The following is a 17,717-nucleotide window of genomic DNA, read 5'->3' as shown; positions in this document are numbered from 1 at the left end:
TTATGTACCTATTATTTATTCATCCTTTGTGAAGGTACTCAACTATAAAGGCGCTGGGTAGGATATTTTGAGTTTTGGTGATTATAATTGGAGGAAGAATGAATGTTGAAGAAGAGGTTCAGCGACTCAGCCAAGAAATCAAGAGGCTTGGCAAGGTCCAAGAAGATGGTTCTTACAAGGTCTTTATAACAAAATCTCATCTTTCAATCTTCTTTTTATATCATGTTGCTATGAATCACATTTATGGAACTTCAAGCTCACAATTTCTTCATCACCTCTTCCTTATACACGCATAATAATATATGTTATAGATCTAGATCATGAGTTTGTTAATGGGATCCTGGGTCGTTAAGAAAGTCGGATCTTGACTTCGTTCACAGGGATCTTATTTTATATGAGTCAATCTCAGGATCTCTTAGGTATTGGATTGAAAACTGAAGGTAGTTTTGGTAACCCAGAAAGGTAGATCTTTCCTTTCCTTGGGAAAATTGTGATTCGAACCACCTCGCTGTTTTGCATAGATTAGGATGAATGAAATGGGAAAGGACCGTTCCATCTTAAGGAAAAAAAAGGACGTAATACCTGCTAATAATGAACTGAAACTTAAGCATCAACAATTGTTTTCATTAGAAACAATTTTATTTACCTGTCCCAATTACTCTTCAACAGGAAATGAGAGAGAAAAAGATGTAAAACTAGAATATAAGTAATATGATGTAGTAAGATGAGAAATAAACATGCTGATAGCATATTTAAATGGGGTGTCTTACTGGATTGAAAATTGGGAACGCCAGATGGTCGTAGAACCATTCAATACAAGGTTGACCTGCTCAGGGAAACAGAAGAATGCTGCCCTTTTCTACGTGATTCATTGAAGTAACAAGTCAAAATTTGCGATCCAAGAGCATGTCATCATAGTAATAACTAAACTCTGACTTTGATGTTCATATTGTTGAAGGAGGCAGCAAGTAAAACCCACTGCATTCATGGAAAATAAAGGGTGAATTGATTTCCTCGTCAATGAGCATGTGCGTGCAATTTGTAGTTTTCATGTTTTAATCTTTAGGTGGAGATTTTTGCTGATATGTTCTATATACCCTTCTGAATAGAGCTCTCTTGAGATTAACAAAATATCATCTTTTATTGTGAAGGTGACATTTGGAACACTATTTAATGATGACGAATGTGCAAACATATTTGAAGCACTTGTTGGGACACTGAGAGCAGCGAAAAGGAGAAAAGTACTGACATACGAAGGTGAGCTACTGCTGCAAGGAGTCCATGATAACGTGGAAATTACACTTAGTCCTCCTGCCTCTGCCGCATCATAAACTTGAAACACCAACTTGTTTTTATGACCCTTGTAATGGTATAATGCGTGCAATATATATAAGCGTGTGGAGGAGACTTCAGGCATTATCTCCTCGTATTACCATTCAGGTTGAGGTAAATGTTTAAGCATGCATCAAATGCTAAAACCAGAATTTGTTGATTTCAATTTTTATGAAACGATGTTATACCTACTTGTGCACATTGTTAGTCCTTTTCGTCAATAGTTACCGTCGTTTTATTCTCTCATTATGATGCAGACCTATCACCATTGGAAAAACTAACATCAAGTAAATTTGTATCTAAAGTTAGCATGCCTTTGCTGCAGCGTTCCCCATGTAGCAGGGTAATATTCCAAAAAAGTAACAAGTGACAAAAATCTTGACCTGTTGAATATGAGTCGCCAATACTAGTAAAAAAAAATAATCAAGTGACAGTAGTTAAATCAGTACACTGCCTCGCAGTGAACAACTTGTGTGAATTGAATTAGCAACCTGTTACGAGATGTCTATTGCAACTCTTAATAGGTCTGTTGTCACTTACATTTACATAATTTTTATCTAAAATAGTTTTTTTATTAGCTAAATTTCATGAAATTGAATTAAATGAGTGACAACGACATATTAGTGTAACATTAGACACCAAGATCACTGGCAGGGCATAGTAAAAAACTGCGTGAATTTTTCCTATATTGTACGTGCTTTCGGGTAGGATAAAAAAGGGTTTCGAAAAATTGGCGAAACTACTTGAAAAGTAAAGGGGTTATGTCACGGCGATCCAGTAAGAATAAAGGCTTGGAGAAGGCTCTGCGCTGCTCGGGTTTCATCAGGTGTACCGGATATGACAATAGTCCTGTCACTTGTTCCGGGAAGAGGTTCATGGACGATGACCTCAGCCCCTGATATCTGACAACGGAAACACAATTAAGTTAAAATGGTGGGGATAACAGTGTATTCCTCAATATCTTTGAAACAAGACTAGTCTCATTGTTTGTCACGACAATGCTACATTTCCAGAATGTCAAATTTTCTCCTACTAGAACCAATAACCAATTACAAAATCATAGTAGTGACCACGCAAAAGATTAATGTGAGGAGCACTTTGGCAACTAAACAAAGTATATATACATATACTTATCCGGAATGGGGTACCTGTCTCAAGCGAACCAGATTGCTACTGTTTTCCCCATATACAGAGCCAATAATATCCTCGGGAACCACAATTTGCACAGTTGTATTAGTAACAATTGAAGTTTTACTCCCACTGCAGACCGAAGAGAGTCATAATAAGTGCTCATCATTTTGTAACATACTGTTATACACGCTCAAGTGATTATTTCCGAGTTCCAATAAGTTGTTGCTGAAAATGAAAAACAATTATTTTCTTTTTTCATGCTTTTGGGGCTGAGGAAGGCCTCAGTGAAGAATTTAATGGGATTTCATATTCTTTTCTAAGAGAAGATTCAAATACACAAACCCAGGTTATGCAACTGCAATGGGGCAGAAAGTAAACAAGGTGAGCCAAGCTTTGTTCACATTAAAAACCATGTCCTAGCAGTCCCAAAACTTCACTCGATGCCTGGGCTCCAAATAATAGCAAATAAACAATGCTCTCATAAAGGTCAATGTTGAATAAAAAAAAGGATGCTAGTCAAGTGTATTGACTTTTCACCAAACAGCAGAGTAACTGGCACAACAGAAACAACTCTATGTAAACAAGAAATGCAGTATGAGTTTGGCATCAACAAGAAATGCAAACAGGTGACCTGATCTGACCTAGTATGCCACAGAAATCACCACTGGTTATACAAATCATACTGTTCCTAGTTATGCAGATCTATGATCCTGAAAATACTAAGAAGGCCTAATTGATCAGCATTAAAGCATGTGTAATTTATTTGGCATAACACATACCTGACAATTTCTAAATCACCGTTTTGAGAAATCAATCCTCGACTAACACCATTGGTGCCACTGGAGTTTATTCCAGATACTGTCTGCAGCCAAATTTAATTAGTTCATAGGGAAAACTTGGAAAGGAAAACAAGCCAGCAGAGAGAAAGCAAAATACCAGTGGTGCCTGTAATCCTGGAAAAGAATGTCTATTGAGACCATGAGAAACAGCAACAGTTGGTTGGCCTCCAGCTAGAACAGAGGAAAGGCTCCTTCCTCCACCACTGTTTTGTGTACTGACAAATAGATGATATCGCAGTCTACTAGTTGCATTATATATTGCACTTTGAACATTCAAAAACTCCCCTGATATCTGAGGGAAAAGTGAATAATGGTTTTAAAAAGTGTTGAAACATGATTGCAAGACTTCTCCTGAGGATTTAGGGTGCATTTAGATTTGAGTTAGAAAGTTGACTTGAGTTGAACTCAACTAGAGTCAAGAAAAAGCAGCTGTTACGTTTTTGGGTAAGAAATGTAATGAACCACGATCACATTAGGCAGAAAAGATAATGAAAGAATGAATTTCTCTTATTAATGGTAATAGAATTCTGTAAACAAAGGATAGTTGGGAGCATAACCTCCCTTACAAAACAAGGATAGATGGGAGCATAACCTCCCTCACAGGACTGTAGCCGCCTGTCAACAAACTCAATAATCAAAACATAACCCTAACAATAGCATCGAGCTTTATTTATATTAAATATTTCCCTAGAATATAACTCTATTTACTATAATTATCTTATACTAAATATTTCTCTAGGATATAACTCTATTTACTATAATTATTACTAAATAATTATTAGGGTAGTAACTCTTCAATCGATTGGCTTGAGTTCTTCACCTCTTTCCATCGTTCGGCTCGATCCCTCACCGCCTTCAGCCGTTCGACTCAATTCCTCACTGCCTTCCATCGTTCCGCTTGACCTCTCCCCGCCTTCCACCGTTCGGTGCCCTTCTTCTTCTCCCTCACCGCCTTCCACTGTTCAGCTTGCCCTCACCCTGCCTTCCACCGTTCGGTGCCCTTCTTCTTCTCCCTCACCGTCTTCCACCGTTCGGTGCCCTTCTTCTCTCATATACTTTCTTCTTCTCTCGTATACCTTCCAACCCCTAACAACATCTATTACCTTATATCCTATCAGCAACTCAGTGTAGCTTTTAATTCAATTATAGTTTGAGATAGATTTTACTTCTAACTGTGAACAAGAATTGCCAAACATGTTGACACAATGTTCCAAACACACCCTTAATAAACATATTTAACGAAATACATATACAAGAGGTTTATGACCCAAGATAGACATCCTCTTGCAAATAATATGGTTCTTGTCAACTTTAAATGTTAAAAAAATACTGGATTTAATAAGGAAAAGTGGTAGAATATCATAGCATTAAGCATTTGTCATAATCACTATACATATCAACAAGGAGATCATTAAAACCACATTTCAATATTTTGCTAGTATTAAGATCAGATCTCTAGATAAAAAAACCACATGAAGATAAAAATCGAGCAGCCCCAATATAACACTTGCAGTTACTAATGACATGCATCAGAAAGACCACAAATTCAGAACTAATGTCAAGATGATAACGAGGCTAAAAGTCTTTGAGACACAAAGAATAGGTACTCCAACTTTAAAATCAAACTTTTAGTCTCTATAAAATAGAGAATACAACTTATATTTCAATTGTAGCTCTAAAGGAAAAATGTAACGTTTTGAGCGATTAATAATGTTAAGAATTGGACTTTTAAAACTAACTCAATCCTACAAAATCAGTTTGTAAGATAAGGTTTACACCCATATATATACTATAAACTGACCTTATCGTTAGTTGATATGAAACTTTCAACAAATAACATGTTTTGACATATAAACAGTAAGAATAGTTAAGAGTAAACAAAGAATCTAAACCCAAGTGTCTAAGTCATAACCCAACTTTCTATAACAAAAAACCTTTATATACACATTGCAATGCACACTCTAATTACGTGGAGTTTTTAGAGCATATTTCATTTCTTATGGATAACTTAAAATAATTCATGACAAAATATGTTGTTTGGATAGAGAATTTAAAAAAATTTTGAAACTTTAGAAATATATTGGAGTATTTTGATTACTTGAAATTGTAGAATTTCAGATTCCATCTAAAAACTAAGAATTTGAAATTTTCCATCCTCTTCTCTCTAACATCAACATCTATGTCTCTTCTCTCACATCAAATATTTAAAATAAGCTAATCTTTGGTACTAAAATTTCAACATGCACGTGTGTATACATTAGATATAGTAGAAATTATATTACTCAATCCAAATTGAGAATTGAACATTTAAAAAATTTAAATTAATTTATCCAAAGAAAGCATATGAAAATGTAAGAAATTTAGATCATAACAATTCAAATTTGAAGCATTTCAAATTTTAAAATTCCTCATCCAAACTTAACAAAGCTACTTATTGCTCCAAAAAGCATCTAGAAGGAAATAAATACAATCTATACACTCAGAGTGGGGGGTAGTAACTAAGACACTCAGCGTTCAGAAACGCAAAAAAGGTTACAAATTGAGGATAAAAATGGGTCATATTTTAGTATGAGCTATGCATGAACAATCATAGTAACTGTACGTCATATCTAAATCCATATTCTTGTTGTTTAATAGGATATATAAATATAACGTACTAGTTAATCAAAGACACTTTCTCCTCCAAAAAATTACATGAAACAAAGGCCTTATGATCAGGCTAAACTTATTCCTCCAACAAATAAGCACAATTATCTATATTTATAAGGATAAGCCTGAGGGAGTTGGAAGCTTGGTGTATGTCAATCAAAAGTATCACTAGTAAAAAAAAGAGTCAAAATCTCAAACATGTATAATGAACAGAATTTAGGCTGGGAGAAGCAATTTCGTTATATAAGTAGTGGCATGGTGAGAATCATTCACTTGTATTGTATTCTGATAGGATCTAGGGTGATAGGATATAATGGGTAATGAGATTAGGATAGAAGGAAGAGGAATTGTATAAATAGTACTCTGTTATGTTGTTAGGGAGTAGTTTTTGAATATTGATTGTACAGACAGGCACTTTTGGGTCCTGTGAGGGAGGTTATGCTCCCAACCATTCTTTGTAAAGAGAATTTTATTGCTGTCAATAATAGAAATTCATTCATTCACTATTCTTTTGGTTTACTGTGAGCGTCGATTGTTAGGTTTCAAACCCAGGAACCTAAGGATCCAATTAAAGGCGGAGCAAGACGGTGGGCAAGCTACCGCTTTGGAGAATAGAATCGAAGGGAGGATAAGCGTGATGGAAGGAATTGGAGAGGAAGACCAACGAAAGGAGCATGGCAGAATGGAAAAGAAATATGCAAGAAATATGGCAAGAAATGGCCGCGATGCGTCAAGACTTACAGGAAATCATGCAAATACTGGGTGGACGAAACAGGAACACGAATGGACACTCAGATGGGAGCCAAGCGTATGTCGATGAGGACAGGAGGGACATACGAGAAGAAAACAATGGCGGAAGAAAAGTTGAACATCATGAGGGGCAATACAGTGCGAGGAAGCAAGGGGAATTACTCGTCTTCGAGGGACTCGACCCATTGAATTGGATCAATCGCGCTGAGAAGTTCTTCGAACTACAAGGGGTGACGAAGGAAGAAAAGGTGCGTCTGGCGCACATTAGTATGGAGGGAAGTGCAGATTCTAGAAGGCTAAAACCAAGAACCTTTCTTGGGATGGTTTGAAGGAAGCCCTAGTGATAAGGTTTGGAACCATTGTTGAGCGTTTGGCAGCATCGAAACAGACGGGGACGATGGACAAGTATGTACAATACTTCAAGATATTGGCGGGTCGAGCAAAGAGGGTGCCGAACGAGCAACTGTTAGGATATTTTCTTGCGGGATTGCAAGAGGACATCCGAAATCAAGTCCGACAGCATGACTCGCAGGAATTGATGGTGGCGATGCGGATTGCAAGGGATGTTGAGGAGTTCCAAGGAGGCACAAAGGTGGGGAACGGGAGTGGGATAGAAGACCAGTCGTCTTGCGGACGAACGAGCAGTGAGGTGACACGGTCCGAGGCCAATCACTCTGACCAGGCCGATCGAGAGTTGTCGAGCGGTCCGAGGCCAATCGCTATAATGTAGGCCGATCAGGAGTCGTCGAACGGTCCGAGGCCAATCACCCAGGCAGATCGGGAGCCGCCGAGAGTGTGGGGTCAGTACTGAACACCCGAAATCTGCCGGATCCAAACAGGAGAGGACGGCCGGATCTGAACAGGAGAGGACTGCCAGATTCGCTCGGAAGAGGATTGTTGGACCCGAATGGGAGAGAACCGCCGAATCCGAACGTGAGAGGACGGCTAGAACCGAATAGTCTTACAGTCAAAGGACGAACGGTCTTACAGTCAAAACGGTCTCCCAGTCATCGGTCAAACGGTCTTACAATTAGAATGTAGGCTGGGGAGGGAAAGGTTGATGGAAGAATCAATGCCTGGGAGAGAAGGATGGATTTTGTGAAGAGGTGGACCAGCAAACAAAAAAGGGCCTTGCCGTTCTTGATACACCTGCAGAGGGGATAGAGTTGTTTGAAGCATTGAAAGACATCGAAGACCATTTTCTCAGGGCTTATGATTCTGGAAAAGAGGTGACAAGAATGCTGGAAGCTAATAAAATCCAGGAAGAATGGAAGTCATTGGAGGAGGATTTTCTGCCACCCAAGCCTCTAGACCTGAATTGGGGGGCAGTAGCCAGTGGGTTCCCTTCATATAATAACACGATGATGAAGAGGAGCCAAGAGATCAAGTTTCACGATTCCAACCTTGAGGACAAGGTTGTTCTGCAGCGGGGTGTAATGGTAGGATCTAGGGTGATAGGATATAATGGGTAATGGGATTAGGATAGAAGGAAGAGGAATTGTATAAATAGTACTTTGTTATGTTGTCAGGGAGTAGTTTTTGAATATTGATTGTACTGACAGGCACTTTTGGATCCTGTGAGGGAGGTTATGCTCCCAACCAGGGAGGTTATGCTCCCAACCATTCTTTGTAAAGAGAATTCTATTGCTGTCAATAATAGAAATTCATTCATTCACTATTCTTTTGGTTTACTGTGAGCATCGATAGTTAGGTTTCAAACCCAGGAACCTAACATATTCTCTGGAAACAGTTCTCTTTTCCATCTTACTGCACCCCAATCTGAGCTGACAGCAAAAGTCAAGAAGCCAGCAGACAAGAAGAATGGGACTACATTCATACACAAGGATAACAGATACTTTTGCATAATATACCAGGATATGAATGGTATTATATATCTTAAAACAATACCAAATGTAACATGATGAGAGGTTGGGGATATTTGCAGGAATAAAAAAGGAGTAGCTGGTACCATTAAACGAACACATGCAATTTGAAAACATTTTAATTGAAAAAGCAAATAAAGAATCATGGACACACCTGTACCAATTGATCATTTTCTGATACACACTTTGGAGCCTGATCATGGCCAATTATTCTTATATGCGTCCCTGTGGCTTTCCTCATTTCTGAGATGATTGCCCCACCTTTCCCTAACAAGCAACCAACTTGGTTTGACGAGATTACAAGACGTGCACAAACAGATGTTCCATTTTTCGCTTTCAAGTCTAGCCCCTTCCCAACACCAGCCTCAACAGACTTGGAGAAAACAAGCACAACGGCCTTCTGTGCAGCGGAATAGTTTGATTCAGCATTCTGCCAAAAAGTAAGTCACCAGCAAAAAAGAAATATTAATAGACAATGTACTACACTAATATACACACAAGGCAATAAACATAAGTACAAGCAAAAAGATTACTTTTAACAAACCTCTGAAGCAGTAATAGTAATTAGTCTATCCTCGCACTCAACTACTGAAGGAGCAACACTTATAATAGCCCCTGATTCGTTCTGCAGAGCTCTGACAATATTTCCTCCCTTTCCAATGATGGCACCAACCCTATCACTGGAACAAAGAATTCTAAAGGTAACTTCATGCTGAAGTACTTTTGGATCCAGGGCAGACAATCTATTAACTTCAGCTGATAATTTATGAGCACCAGACGCATTTCCATTAGACCTGTTGGTTAAATAAGATAATGCAGAGCTTCTTTGCAGATGGTGATCTATATGAAGATTAGTTAAAGACTTAAGCGGAATTGAAAATGGTTCAGACTGAATCCCTTCATTATGTCTGCTTCCCATCACCTTTGTTCTATCAGGTGGAGGACAATCTTGAAGTTGCCGGGAGACAGCAACAAGTGCCTTCTTTACGGACGTGAGCTGGCCTTCTATCTGACACAATTTCAAGACAATTTCTTAGTATGAAAATAAAAACAGAACAAATAAATTTAATTCCATTTATCATATTCACTGGTCCCGATAATCAGTGAGTTGGAAAATGTTCCCAACAAAGCAAAAAATTGCAGTCTTTTCTCTTACTGCATCACAGGTAGCCAAAGGCAACAGGTTTACTAAGTGCAAAGGCCAGGCACAACATTGACCCAATGTTCCCCCTCCAGATATCTGTTAGGTCTCTCATAAGTAAATATTATAAGATGAGAGCCAGGATATAGGCTTTTTGGTAGGACTGAATTGTTTTAACAATTATTAATTATTTTAGCAGTTATTAGTAAGCATAATTGCCTCTAAGCAGTTATTAGCAGAATAAAAAATAAAAGGAGGGGGAGTCGGTTTTTGGAGAGAAGTGGATTTTGGGAAGGGAGAGACCAAGCTCTGAACATCTTGGAAGGAAACCTCTGTCCTCAATCAATATTACTCAATTGTGTTGTAATTTGTAAAATTCTGTATTAGTCCAATTGAATAAATTCAGTCCTTATTCTCATAGAAGTTGGTGTCTATCAATATCAAACTTTTAATCCTAGCCTTTTAAGACACCACTAATAACCGCTAAGCAAGCTCCTATGTTCAAGTTCTATTTCAATATATAAAGGGTTGGATTGAGGAAAATGGTGAAATGCCAATAATCCACTACATCACATAACAGATAGCATCACAGCCAAATAACAGAAGTTGCATACTGGCTGAAATGTATGATATATATAGGAATTATATACTAATAAAAAATGAATTTATGCCAATAAAAATAAAAATTGGTATAATATTAATTCAAAAGTCCAATTTGCCGAAGACTCACAGGAGATGACAAAATGGCGTAACAAAGACATCTAGGAGTGAAAATAGGTCAGAGTACATAATTATATATACACAATACAAATATTACATAATAATATAAGAAAATTGTAATTACTAATAGGCCTTTAATACAATCAGTCCAATAGCTTTAAAGTTCTTATGGCAAAATAGGCCTGCAGGCTAAGTCAGACCTTCATGTAGATCAGGTTAGGCCCCCTTTTAAATAGCTTATGACAGATAAATAGGTTTATCTCTACCAAAGCCTGATTCCAGCATATTTCCAGCCCTAACTACACCCATGGCAGCCACAAAGGCAATCTAAGGAATTCTGCAGTGCAATAGCTGTAAAGTGGTTATTTAACGACACTGAAAAGGATCCTTATCATGGATACTAGAACATCAAAAAATAACTGGGCAGCGGGGGAAGGGGGTTAAACAAGGAAGTCAAAATCAATATTATAGCTATAAGATCAAATGGGGGATGGAATATTGTAAATCATGTGATCCTAACAAGATAAAAAATTATACGAACCTACTGAAAATATGAAAGTATATTTTAATATCAAAATATGATAATCTATTTAACTAAAACATACAATAATATCATTAAAATTAAAATAAGAATTTCGCTTTTTTAGTTATTATACAATTAATTTTTCAATCTATTATTTTAGTTATTTTTATATAATGAAAAAGATACAAAAAGAGAACAGGAGACAGAATTCAGTCCAAAAATTCAAAAAGTGATTCTATTTCAAAGGAAGGCCTAAAGCTCCACTGGTTTCTGAAATAAAAATAAATATAACCACACTGATTATTTTTACTAGCAAAAGTAACCACGTTAATTCAAATCACTTGCAAATGAAGTAACTCAAATCATATTCAGAACAGATCAGATGAACGAAGGAGATTAAACAATCCAGTAGCAAAAGCAAATCAGTTGAATTGCATACATGAGTTCTCGAAGCTGAGATCCCTAAGGCTTCCAAAATTTGCAAAATCCTTTTAATCATACAAGATATTGATTTTGCCTAACACAAATGTAAAAATAATTCACCAACTCATTATCCATCTAATTATTATGATAATATTAATGGACTATTTTAATTGACTTGAGATCTAAAAGAGGAGAAAATATTTCTCAAAAGACTTATTTCATTTCTACTCTTAATCTTACATTTATAGAACTAGAGAGAGTGCTCTCTAGTTGTAACACACTTAACACAACTCACACACAACTCATACACACTCACACACAGCTCATACACACTCACACACAGCTCATACACACTCACCCATAAACCAATAATTCTAACACTCCCCCTCAAGCTGGAGCATACAAATTGTATGTGCCAAGCTTGGAACAAATAAACTCAATCCGAGGTCCCCTTAATGACTTAGTCAACATATCTGCAAGTTGGTCATTTGATCCAACAAACTCAGTACATATTTCTTTTGACAATAACTTTTCCCGAACAAAATGACAATCAATTTCTATATGTTTGGTTCTCTCGTGAAACACTGGATTTGATGCAATGTGAAGAGCAGCTTGGTTATCACAATACATCTTCATACTCTGGATGTCACAGAAGTTAAGTTCTTGAAGAAACTGCTTCACCCATATAAGTTCACATGTTAATGAAGCCATTGCCCTATATTCAGCTTCAGCTGTTGATCGAGCTACTACATTTTGTTTCTTACTTTTCCATGAGATAATGTTTCCTCCAAGGAAAACACAATATCCCGTAGTAGATCGTCTATCAATAGGAGAACCTGCCCAATCAGCATCACAATATCCTGATACTTGAAGGCTTCCTTTTTCTTCATATAACAGCCCTTGCCCAGGAGCCTTTTTTACATACCTTAGAATGCGAATGATAGCATTCCAATGGTCAACACATGGAGCTTGCATGAACTGACTAACCACTCCAACTGCAAAAGATAGATCCGGCCTTGTAATAGTAAGATAGATTAGTTTTCCAACTAGCCTCCTATATCTCTCTGGGTCGGAGAATAACTCACCTTCTTGTGTTGTTAATTTTTGATTTGGATCCATAGGGCTATCAACCGGTCTACAATCAATCATGCCTGTTTCTTGCAAAATATCCAGAGCATACTTCCTTTGGGAGATTACAACTCCATCTTTTGACTGAGCTACTTCAATGCCTAGGAAGTATTTGAGGCTTCCAAGATCCTTGGTTTGGAAATGTCTACACAAATACTCCTTCAATTGAGATATTCCAGCAGTATCATTTCCTGTAATAACTATATCATCAACATATACTATCAAGTAAACACATTTTCCTGGAGACGAATGATAATAAAAGACTGAATGATCTGCTTCACTGCGTTTTAGCCCAAATTTTTGAACAATGGAGCTAAACTTTCCAAACCAAGCACGTGGTGATTGCTTGAGCCCATATAGAGATCGATTCAATTTACAAACCATACCAGACTCCCCCTGAGCAACAAACCCAGGAGGTTGCTCCATATAAACTTCTTCCTCAAGATCACCATGGAGAAAGGCATTTTTGATATCCAATTGATGAAGTGGCCAATGACGAATGGCTGCCATTGCAAAGAACAATCGAATGGTAGTCATCTTTGCCACGGGAGAGAAGGTATCACAATAATCAAGACCATAAACCTGAGTGTACCCTTTTGCAACCAGTCGAGCTTTGAGTCTATCAATGTCACCATTAGGACCGACTTTAATTGCATATACCCATCGACAACCAACAGCCTTTTTGCCTGAGGGAAGTGGCACAAGCTCCCAAGTATGACTGTGGTCAAGAGCCTGCATTTCTTCAATCATGGCTTGTCGCCAGCTAGGATGATCAAGTGCTTCTTTCACAGTTTTAGGAATAACCACAGCAGATACAGAGGATAAAAGTGAATAAAAGGAGGGAGATACTCTGTGATAACTAAGAAAATTATAAATGGGATGAGGGTTTCGAGTGGAACGATTACCTTTTCTGAGAGCAATGGGCCAACCAGAATCATCTTCATCAGGAGGCGTGACAGGAGATGGTGACGGAGAAGAATCTGAAGAAGGAGATCCACCATTTTCTGGAAGAGGAGTATCCATCGGGGTACTGTGTCGAAGGATATCAGTATGTGGAGAGGAAGGTTCGGGAGGACCTTGGGTATGACTTGGATTGACTGAGGTATTTGAGATATTAGACTCAACCACTGGAAGAGGAAGTACCTGTTGGAGAATATGAACATCTTGAACAGATGGAGAGAAGAAAGGTGTCTGTTCAAAGAAAGTAACATTAGCAGACATGTAGTATTTTTTGGTTTCAGGAGAGTAACATCGATACCCTTTTTGAAGAACTTGAAAATGCAGTTGACAGCTGCAGATAGTGGCGAGACAGCCGCAGACAACTACGAACGGCACTGGACAGGTGCGACCAGCAGTGACCGTGCTGGTGGACAACACACGGAAACCAGAGCAGGATGAACCTGCTCTGATACCAACTTGAGATCTAAAAGAGGAGAAAATATTTCTCAAAAGACTTATTTCATTTCTACTCTTAATCTTACATTTATAGAACTAGAGAGAGTGCTCTCTAGTTGTAACACACTTAACACAACTCACACACAACTCATACACACTCACACACAGCTCATACACACTCACCCATAAACCAATAATTCTAACAAATTGAATTGTGCTTAGTTTATGTATTGTGTAGAAAATTCATTAGATATCCAAAAGGGAACTTCTTCTACAACCATTTATAAAAAATGAATACTATATAATGGAAGGCTCAGAACAATGTGCTGCCTACGGAAGGAGGAGGGGTGGGATGGGGGAACAGCTAGGAATTTCAGATACATAATAAGAAATGGATACTATATAAAATGAATACAAATATACGTGAAATTTATAAAAAATCAACATACAATACAGTCAATGTATGCTAACAAAAATTTATGAACACAATATTTGTAAGAGACTTTCACATTACTAATTCCTCATCAATACACGAACATGTGATAGCCAATAGATGATGATCACAATTTACAAAAAAGATACCAGTGATCATATCAAGCATATTTACATACATATATTTCCCACTCCATATGAAATTATATTTTTTTAACATGAAAATGTAAAAAAGAAAAAATACAAAAGAAGCTTTAATCTAAGAATGACAAGCCCCAGCTCATCATTTGGAAGAGACGGTCCATTTTTGACAAAAGACACTAATGACTCCTTTCAACAACTAAAAGCTACATACAGTAGTTACAATGTCACTTAGCTACTGGCTCCGCTTATTTACCAGGCATTACCGATAGTTCATTAGAGTCATTCAGCACATGATATTTTACGCTAAATAGCTCAAGTCTGTATCCATAGGGTATCAATAACGGATACTAGTTACACGGCAATACTTTTGTACTTTTGGAGTATCTCGGCTTCATAGGAAGGTCCAGGCTATCAACACAAAATTTTCCTTCAACCAATGAATCTATCTATTTTGAGAAGGTCCTTAAATGAAAAATTCACTCGTGTAAATAGCCAACAATTGCTAGCACGTAGTAGGATCACAAGTGTAAAAGACAGGATATATACAAGCGAGAAATTAAGTGGCAGCTAATTGTTGATGTATTACATCACCATCTGTTTGGCCTCGGGATTTTGTTGGGAAACATCCACATCTACAGTTTTCCTATTTGACCACACTAATATGCTCAGACTCTCTGCCTCCAATATTCAAAATCAATATTACCAAGTCTATTATAGTCCCACACATTCAACCATTTTTTCGTTTCTCATAAAATTCCATAACAAAAAGGAAGGGAAGGAAAATAGAGCGGGGGATGAACCCTTTATTAATTTAAGCAATTTCTTAAAAAACCCTTCCGCCTCAATTCTATCAACTAGAATGAGTAGTAGTTCTACAAAATCTCATTCATATTTGTACGAGTTCAACATCCATTCATTACATTCAGAGAGAACAAAAGACAGGTTAGACATGTCTCCCTTAATTAAATCACTAATAATTCTTCAGCCAAACAGTTAAAGTATACAATTTCAACTTCAAAATCCAATTCGAAACAAATGCCAAAATCCTAACGAACATATTGCATGCTGACACATTCACTATAGGCAGAAGTCCAATGCAACGCAGTGCAAGAACACGAAAAGCAGAAACAAGAAAACAAACCAACTGACCTCAACGATTTCATCGGAGGGAGCAGTGCACGCCGGCAAACCATCGTTCAAAACCCTAATCTTACATCCGGTGTCAATTCTGATCTTCTCGACGACCTTCCCGGCCTTGCCGATAACAGCGCCGACCTGCACATTATCCGCCAGAAGGCGGCAAGAGACGACACGGTCGCCAACCTCGGTGCCAGCAGTCTCGGCAGCAACATCAAGAACCCGTTCAAAGACCTTGAGCAGTGCCTCTTGTGCCTTGGAGACTCCGCCGTCGGCGGAGGCAGCGGCGGAGGCAGTGACGAGGATGACTCGGTCGGGAAATTCAGGTGGGGCGTCCTCAATTCGGATTTTTGCTGCGGTGGCTTCCTGAAGCGTCTTGATGAGAACACCTGACTTGCCGATGATGGCGCCAACGCGTGAGGCGTGGCAGAGGAGACGAAAGGTGACATGAGTCTGATAGAATTTGGTACGGTTGGAGTGTCCCTTAGGGGGATTTGAATGGGCCATTATCATTCAATCTGTAACTTCTGCTTCGGATGAAGCTCCTTCTGCTTCTGTTTCAGGGCGAGCTGCTTCTGCTGATGACACTGTTATTTTTTTTTTGCCAGGGTTCATCACGCTTCTAATTAGATAATTAAATATAGATAATACTCTGATTTAGTAATTAGTAATTGTTTGTCCTGGGTCCTTTTATCATTCTTACCTATTATATATTAATTAGTAATTACTAATTATTAATTAGTAATTGTGTTTTGTTGTGCTTCTTGCTTGATGATATGACAATTGTAAATAATATGGGGGAGGAAGAAGGAAGCCGGTTTGGAACGGAATGAGAGGAACTGAGTGTTGTACAAAATAATTAATTAATATTAAACATTTTTAATTGAATTAAGATTTTATAATTAAATATTAATAATTTTTATTTGAATATTATTAAAAGTGTTATAAAATATAAGTATGAGTAATAAAAATAACTTATAATTATTATAAAATTATGTAAAGCAGAATTAATAAAATTATTTAAAATATGAAAGGTTAACTTTATAATACAATTTAAAAATATTGATTTAAATTATGATACAGTGACTTATAAAGTAGGAAAGGATTGTTAATTTAAATCATACTTCATAATAGTTTTAGTATCAAATTTTAAAATTTGAAAATGATCATATAAATTATGAAGTTGAAAATGTTTATTTAAATTATTTCTTTATATTACTAATTAATAAGAGTTTTAATGGTCTATATAAAATGTTAAAGTGGTAAGTTTTAATTATTAATATAACAAATGTGATCATTCATTTAACTAATCTTTTAGAATCTGTTTGAAGAAGTAAAATTGTTTTCTGTTAAGTTAATTTTTTTTCTCAGTTTTCTTTATTCTTTATGTTACTTATGTAAATATTATTATTTATGTGTGAATACTCATTATTAATAATGTTAAAAATATTGTACAAAAATTAAGAAAAAAATATGAATTTTATTGATGACATAATCAAAAGTATGATACATGAAATATTGATTAGAAATTATTTAATAACTTGAAGTATAGGATTTTTATTTTATAATATCACTTTGAGATCATAATCTTTTTCACGATTATACTTCCTAATGCATATTAGTTCTTATTTTACTTAATTTTGAATGATTTTTAGAAAACTTTTGTGTTTTATTTCTCCAAACGCTCTATCATGAATTTTGAATATTTATTTTAATATTTATATAAATGTAAATATTTGAATTATAATGTTCATATATGTATGTAAAAAGTATACATGAACAACATAAATGAATTTTTTTGAAACTTTTTATGATCACATTATAATTCGTTCAACTTAACTATAAATATTTCAAATTGTCACACATCTAGTAAATCTGTGATCTCACTAGAAATTTTACATGGAACCTATCAAATTAAAACACTTTATGAGTATTCATTTTTAATTGTGCATCATCCAATGATTTGGTTGTTACTTAGAAGTAGACATGACCAACTATAATCATGGTTGAAATCTCTTTCCTTCTATTGATGAAAAAATTGTTATATTATGTGTATGTAAACATTATTTTATATATATATATATATATAT

The 17,717-nt window shown here is 36.6% G+C and overlaps 2 protein-coding genes across 3 annotated transcripts; one reads left to right on the top strand and one right to left on the bottom strand.

The window, feature by feature from the left end:
• The first annotated feature begins 23 nt into the window (after window positions 1–23).
• On the top strand, window positions 24–1,576 carry LOC108344728 (costars family protein). Its single transcript, XM_017583207.2, has 2 exons — window positions 24–179; window positions 1,152–1,576. The coding sequence occupies exons 1-2, from the start codon at window positions 99–101 to the stop codon at window positions 1,329–1,331; spliced, it is 261 nt and encodes an 86-aa protein (XP_017438696.1). The 5' UTR covers window positions 24–98; the 3' UTR covers window positions 1,332–1,576.
• A 149-nt stretch (window positions 1,577–1,725) lies between these two features.
• On the bottom strand, window positions 1,726–16,301 carry LOC108344714 (KH domain-containing protein HEN4). Of its 2 annotated transcripts, XM_017583187.2 has the most exons (7): window positions 15,640–16,294; window positions 9,129–9,593; window positions 8,739–9,014; window positions 3,400–3,594; window positions 3,243–3,325; window positions 2,481–2,592; window positions 1,726–2,234 (listed from the first exon to the last, which is right to left on the bottom strand). In XM_017583187.2, the coding sequence occupies exons 1-7, from the start codon at window positions 16,138–16,140 to the stop codon at window positions 2,097–2,099; spliced, it is 1,770 nt and encodes a 589-aa protein (XP_017438676.1). In that variant the 5' UTR covers window positions 16,141–16,294; the 3' UTR covers window positions 1,726–2,096. The 2 variants fall into 2 exon arrangements, 1 of the variants encoding a protein (XP_017438676.1); XR_008248489.1 differs by lacking the exon at window positions 1,726–2,234 and having other exon boundaries at window positions 3,243–3,321; window positions 15,640–16,301.
• Window positions 16,302–17,717: the final 1,416 nt, after the last annotated feature.

This window comes from Vigna angularis, chromosome 1 (assembly GCF_016808095.1).
Source record: "Vigna angularis cultivar LongXiaoDou No.4 chromosome 1, ASM1680809v1, whole genome shotgun sequence".
NCBI classification, from domain to species: Eukaryota; Viridiplantae; Streptophyta; class Magnoliopsida; order Fabales; family Fabaceae; genus Vigna; species Vigna angularis.
The sequence above is the reverse complement of the archived record's forward strand: the minus strand, read 5'-3'. Positions and strand labels throughout refer to the sequence as shown.

Bases quoted from the DNA above. Each gene is read 5' to 3' on its own strand.
- LOC108344728 (XM_017583207.2), top strand. From the start codon at position 99: ATGAATGTTGAAGAAGAGGTTCAGCGACTCAGCCAAGAAATCAAGAGG. The intron at 180-1,151 runs GTCTTTATAACA...TTTATTGTGAAG, and splicing joins AAGAAGATGGTTCTTACAAG to GTGACATTTGGAACACTATT.
- LOC108344714 (XM_017583187.2), bottom strand. From the start codon at position 16,140: ATGATAATGGCCCATTCAAATCCCCCTAAGGGACACTCCAACCGTACC. The intron at 9,015-9,128 runs GTTTGTTAAAAG...ACTTTTTGGCAG, and splicing joins TTACTATTACTGCTTCAGAG to AATGCTGAATCAAACTATTC. The intron at 3,595-8,738 runs GTGTGTCCATGA...CTTTTCCCTCAG, and splicing joins AAAATGATCAATTGGTACAG to ATATCAGGGGAGTTTTTGAA.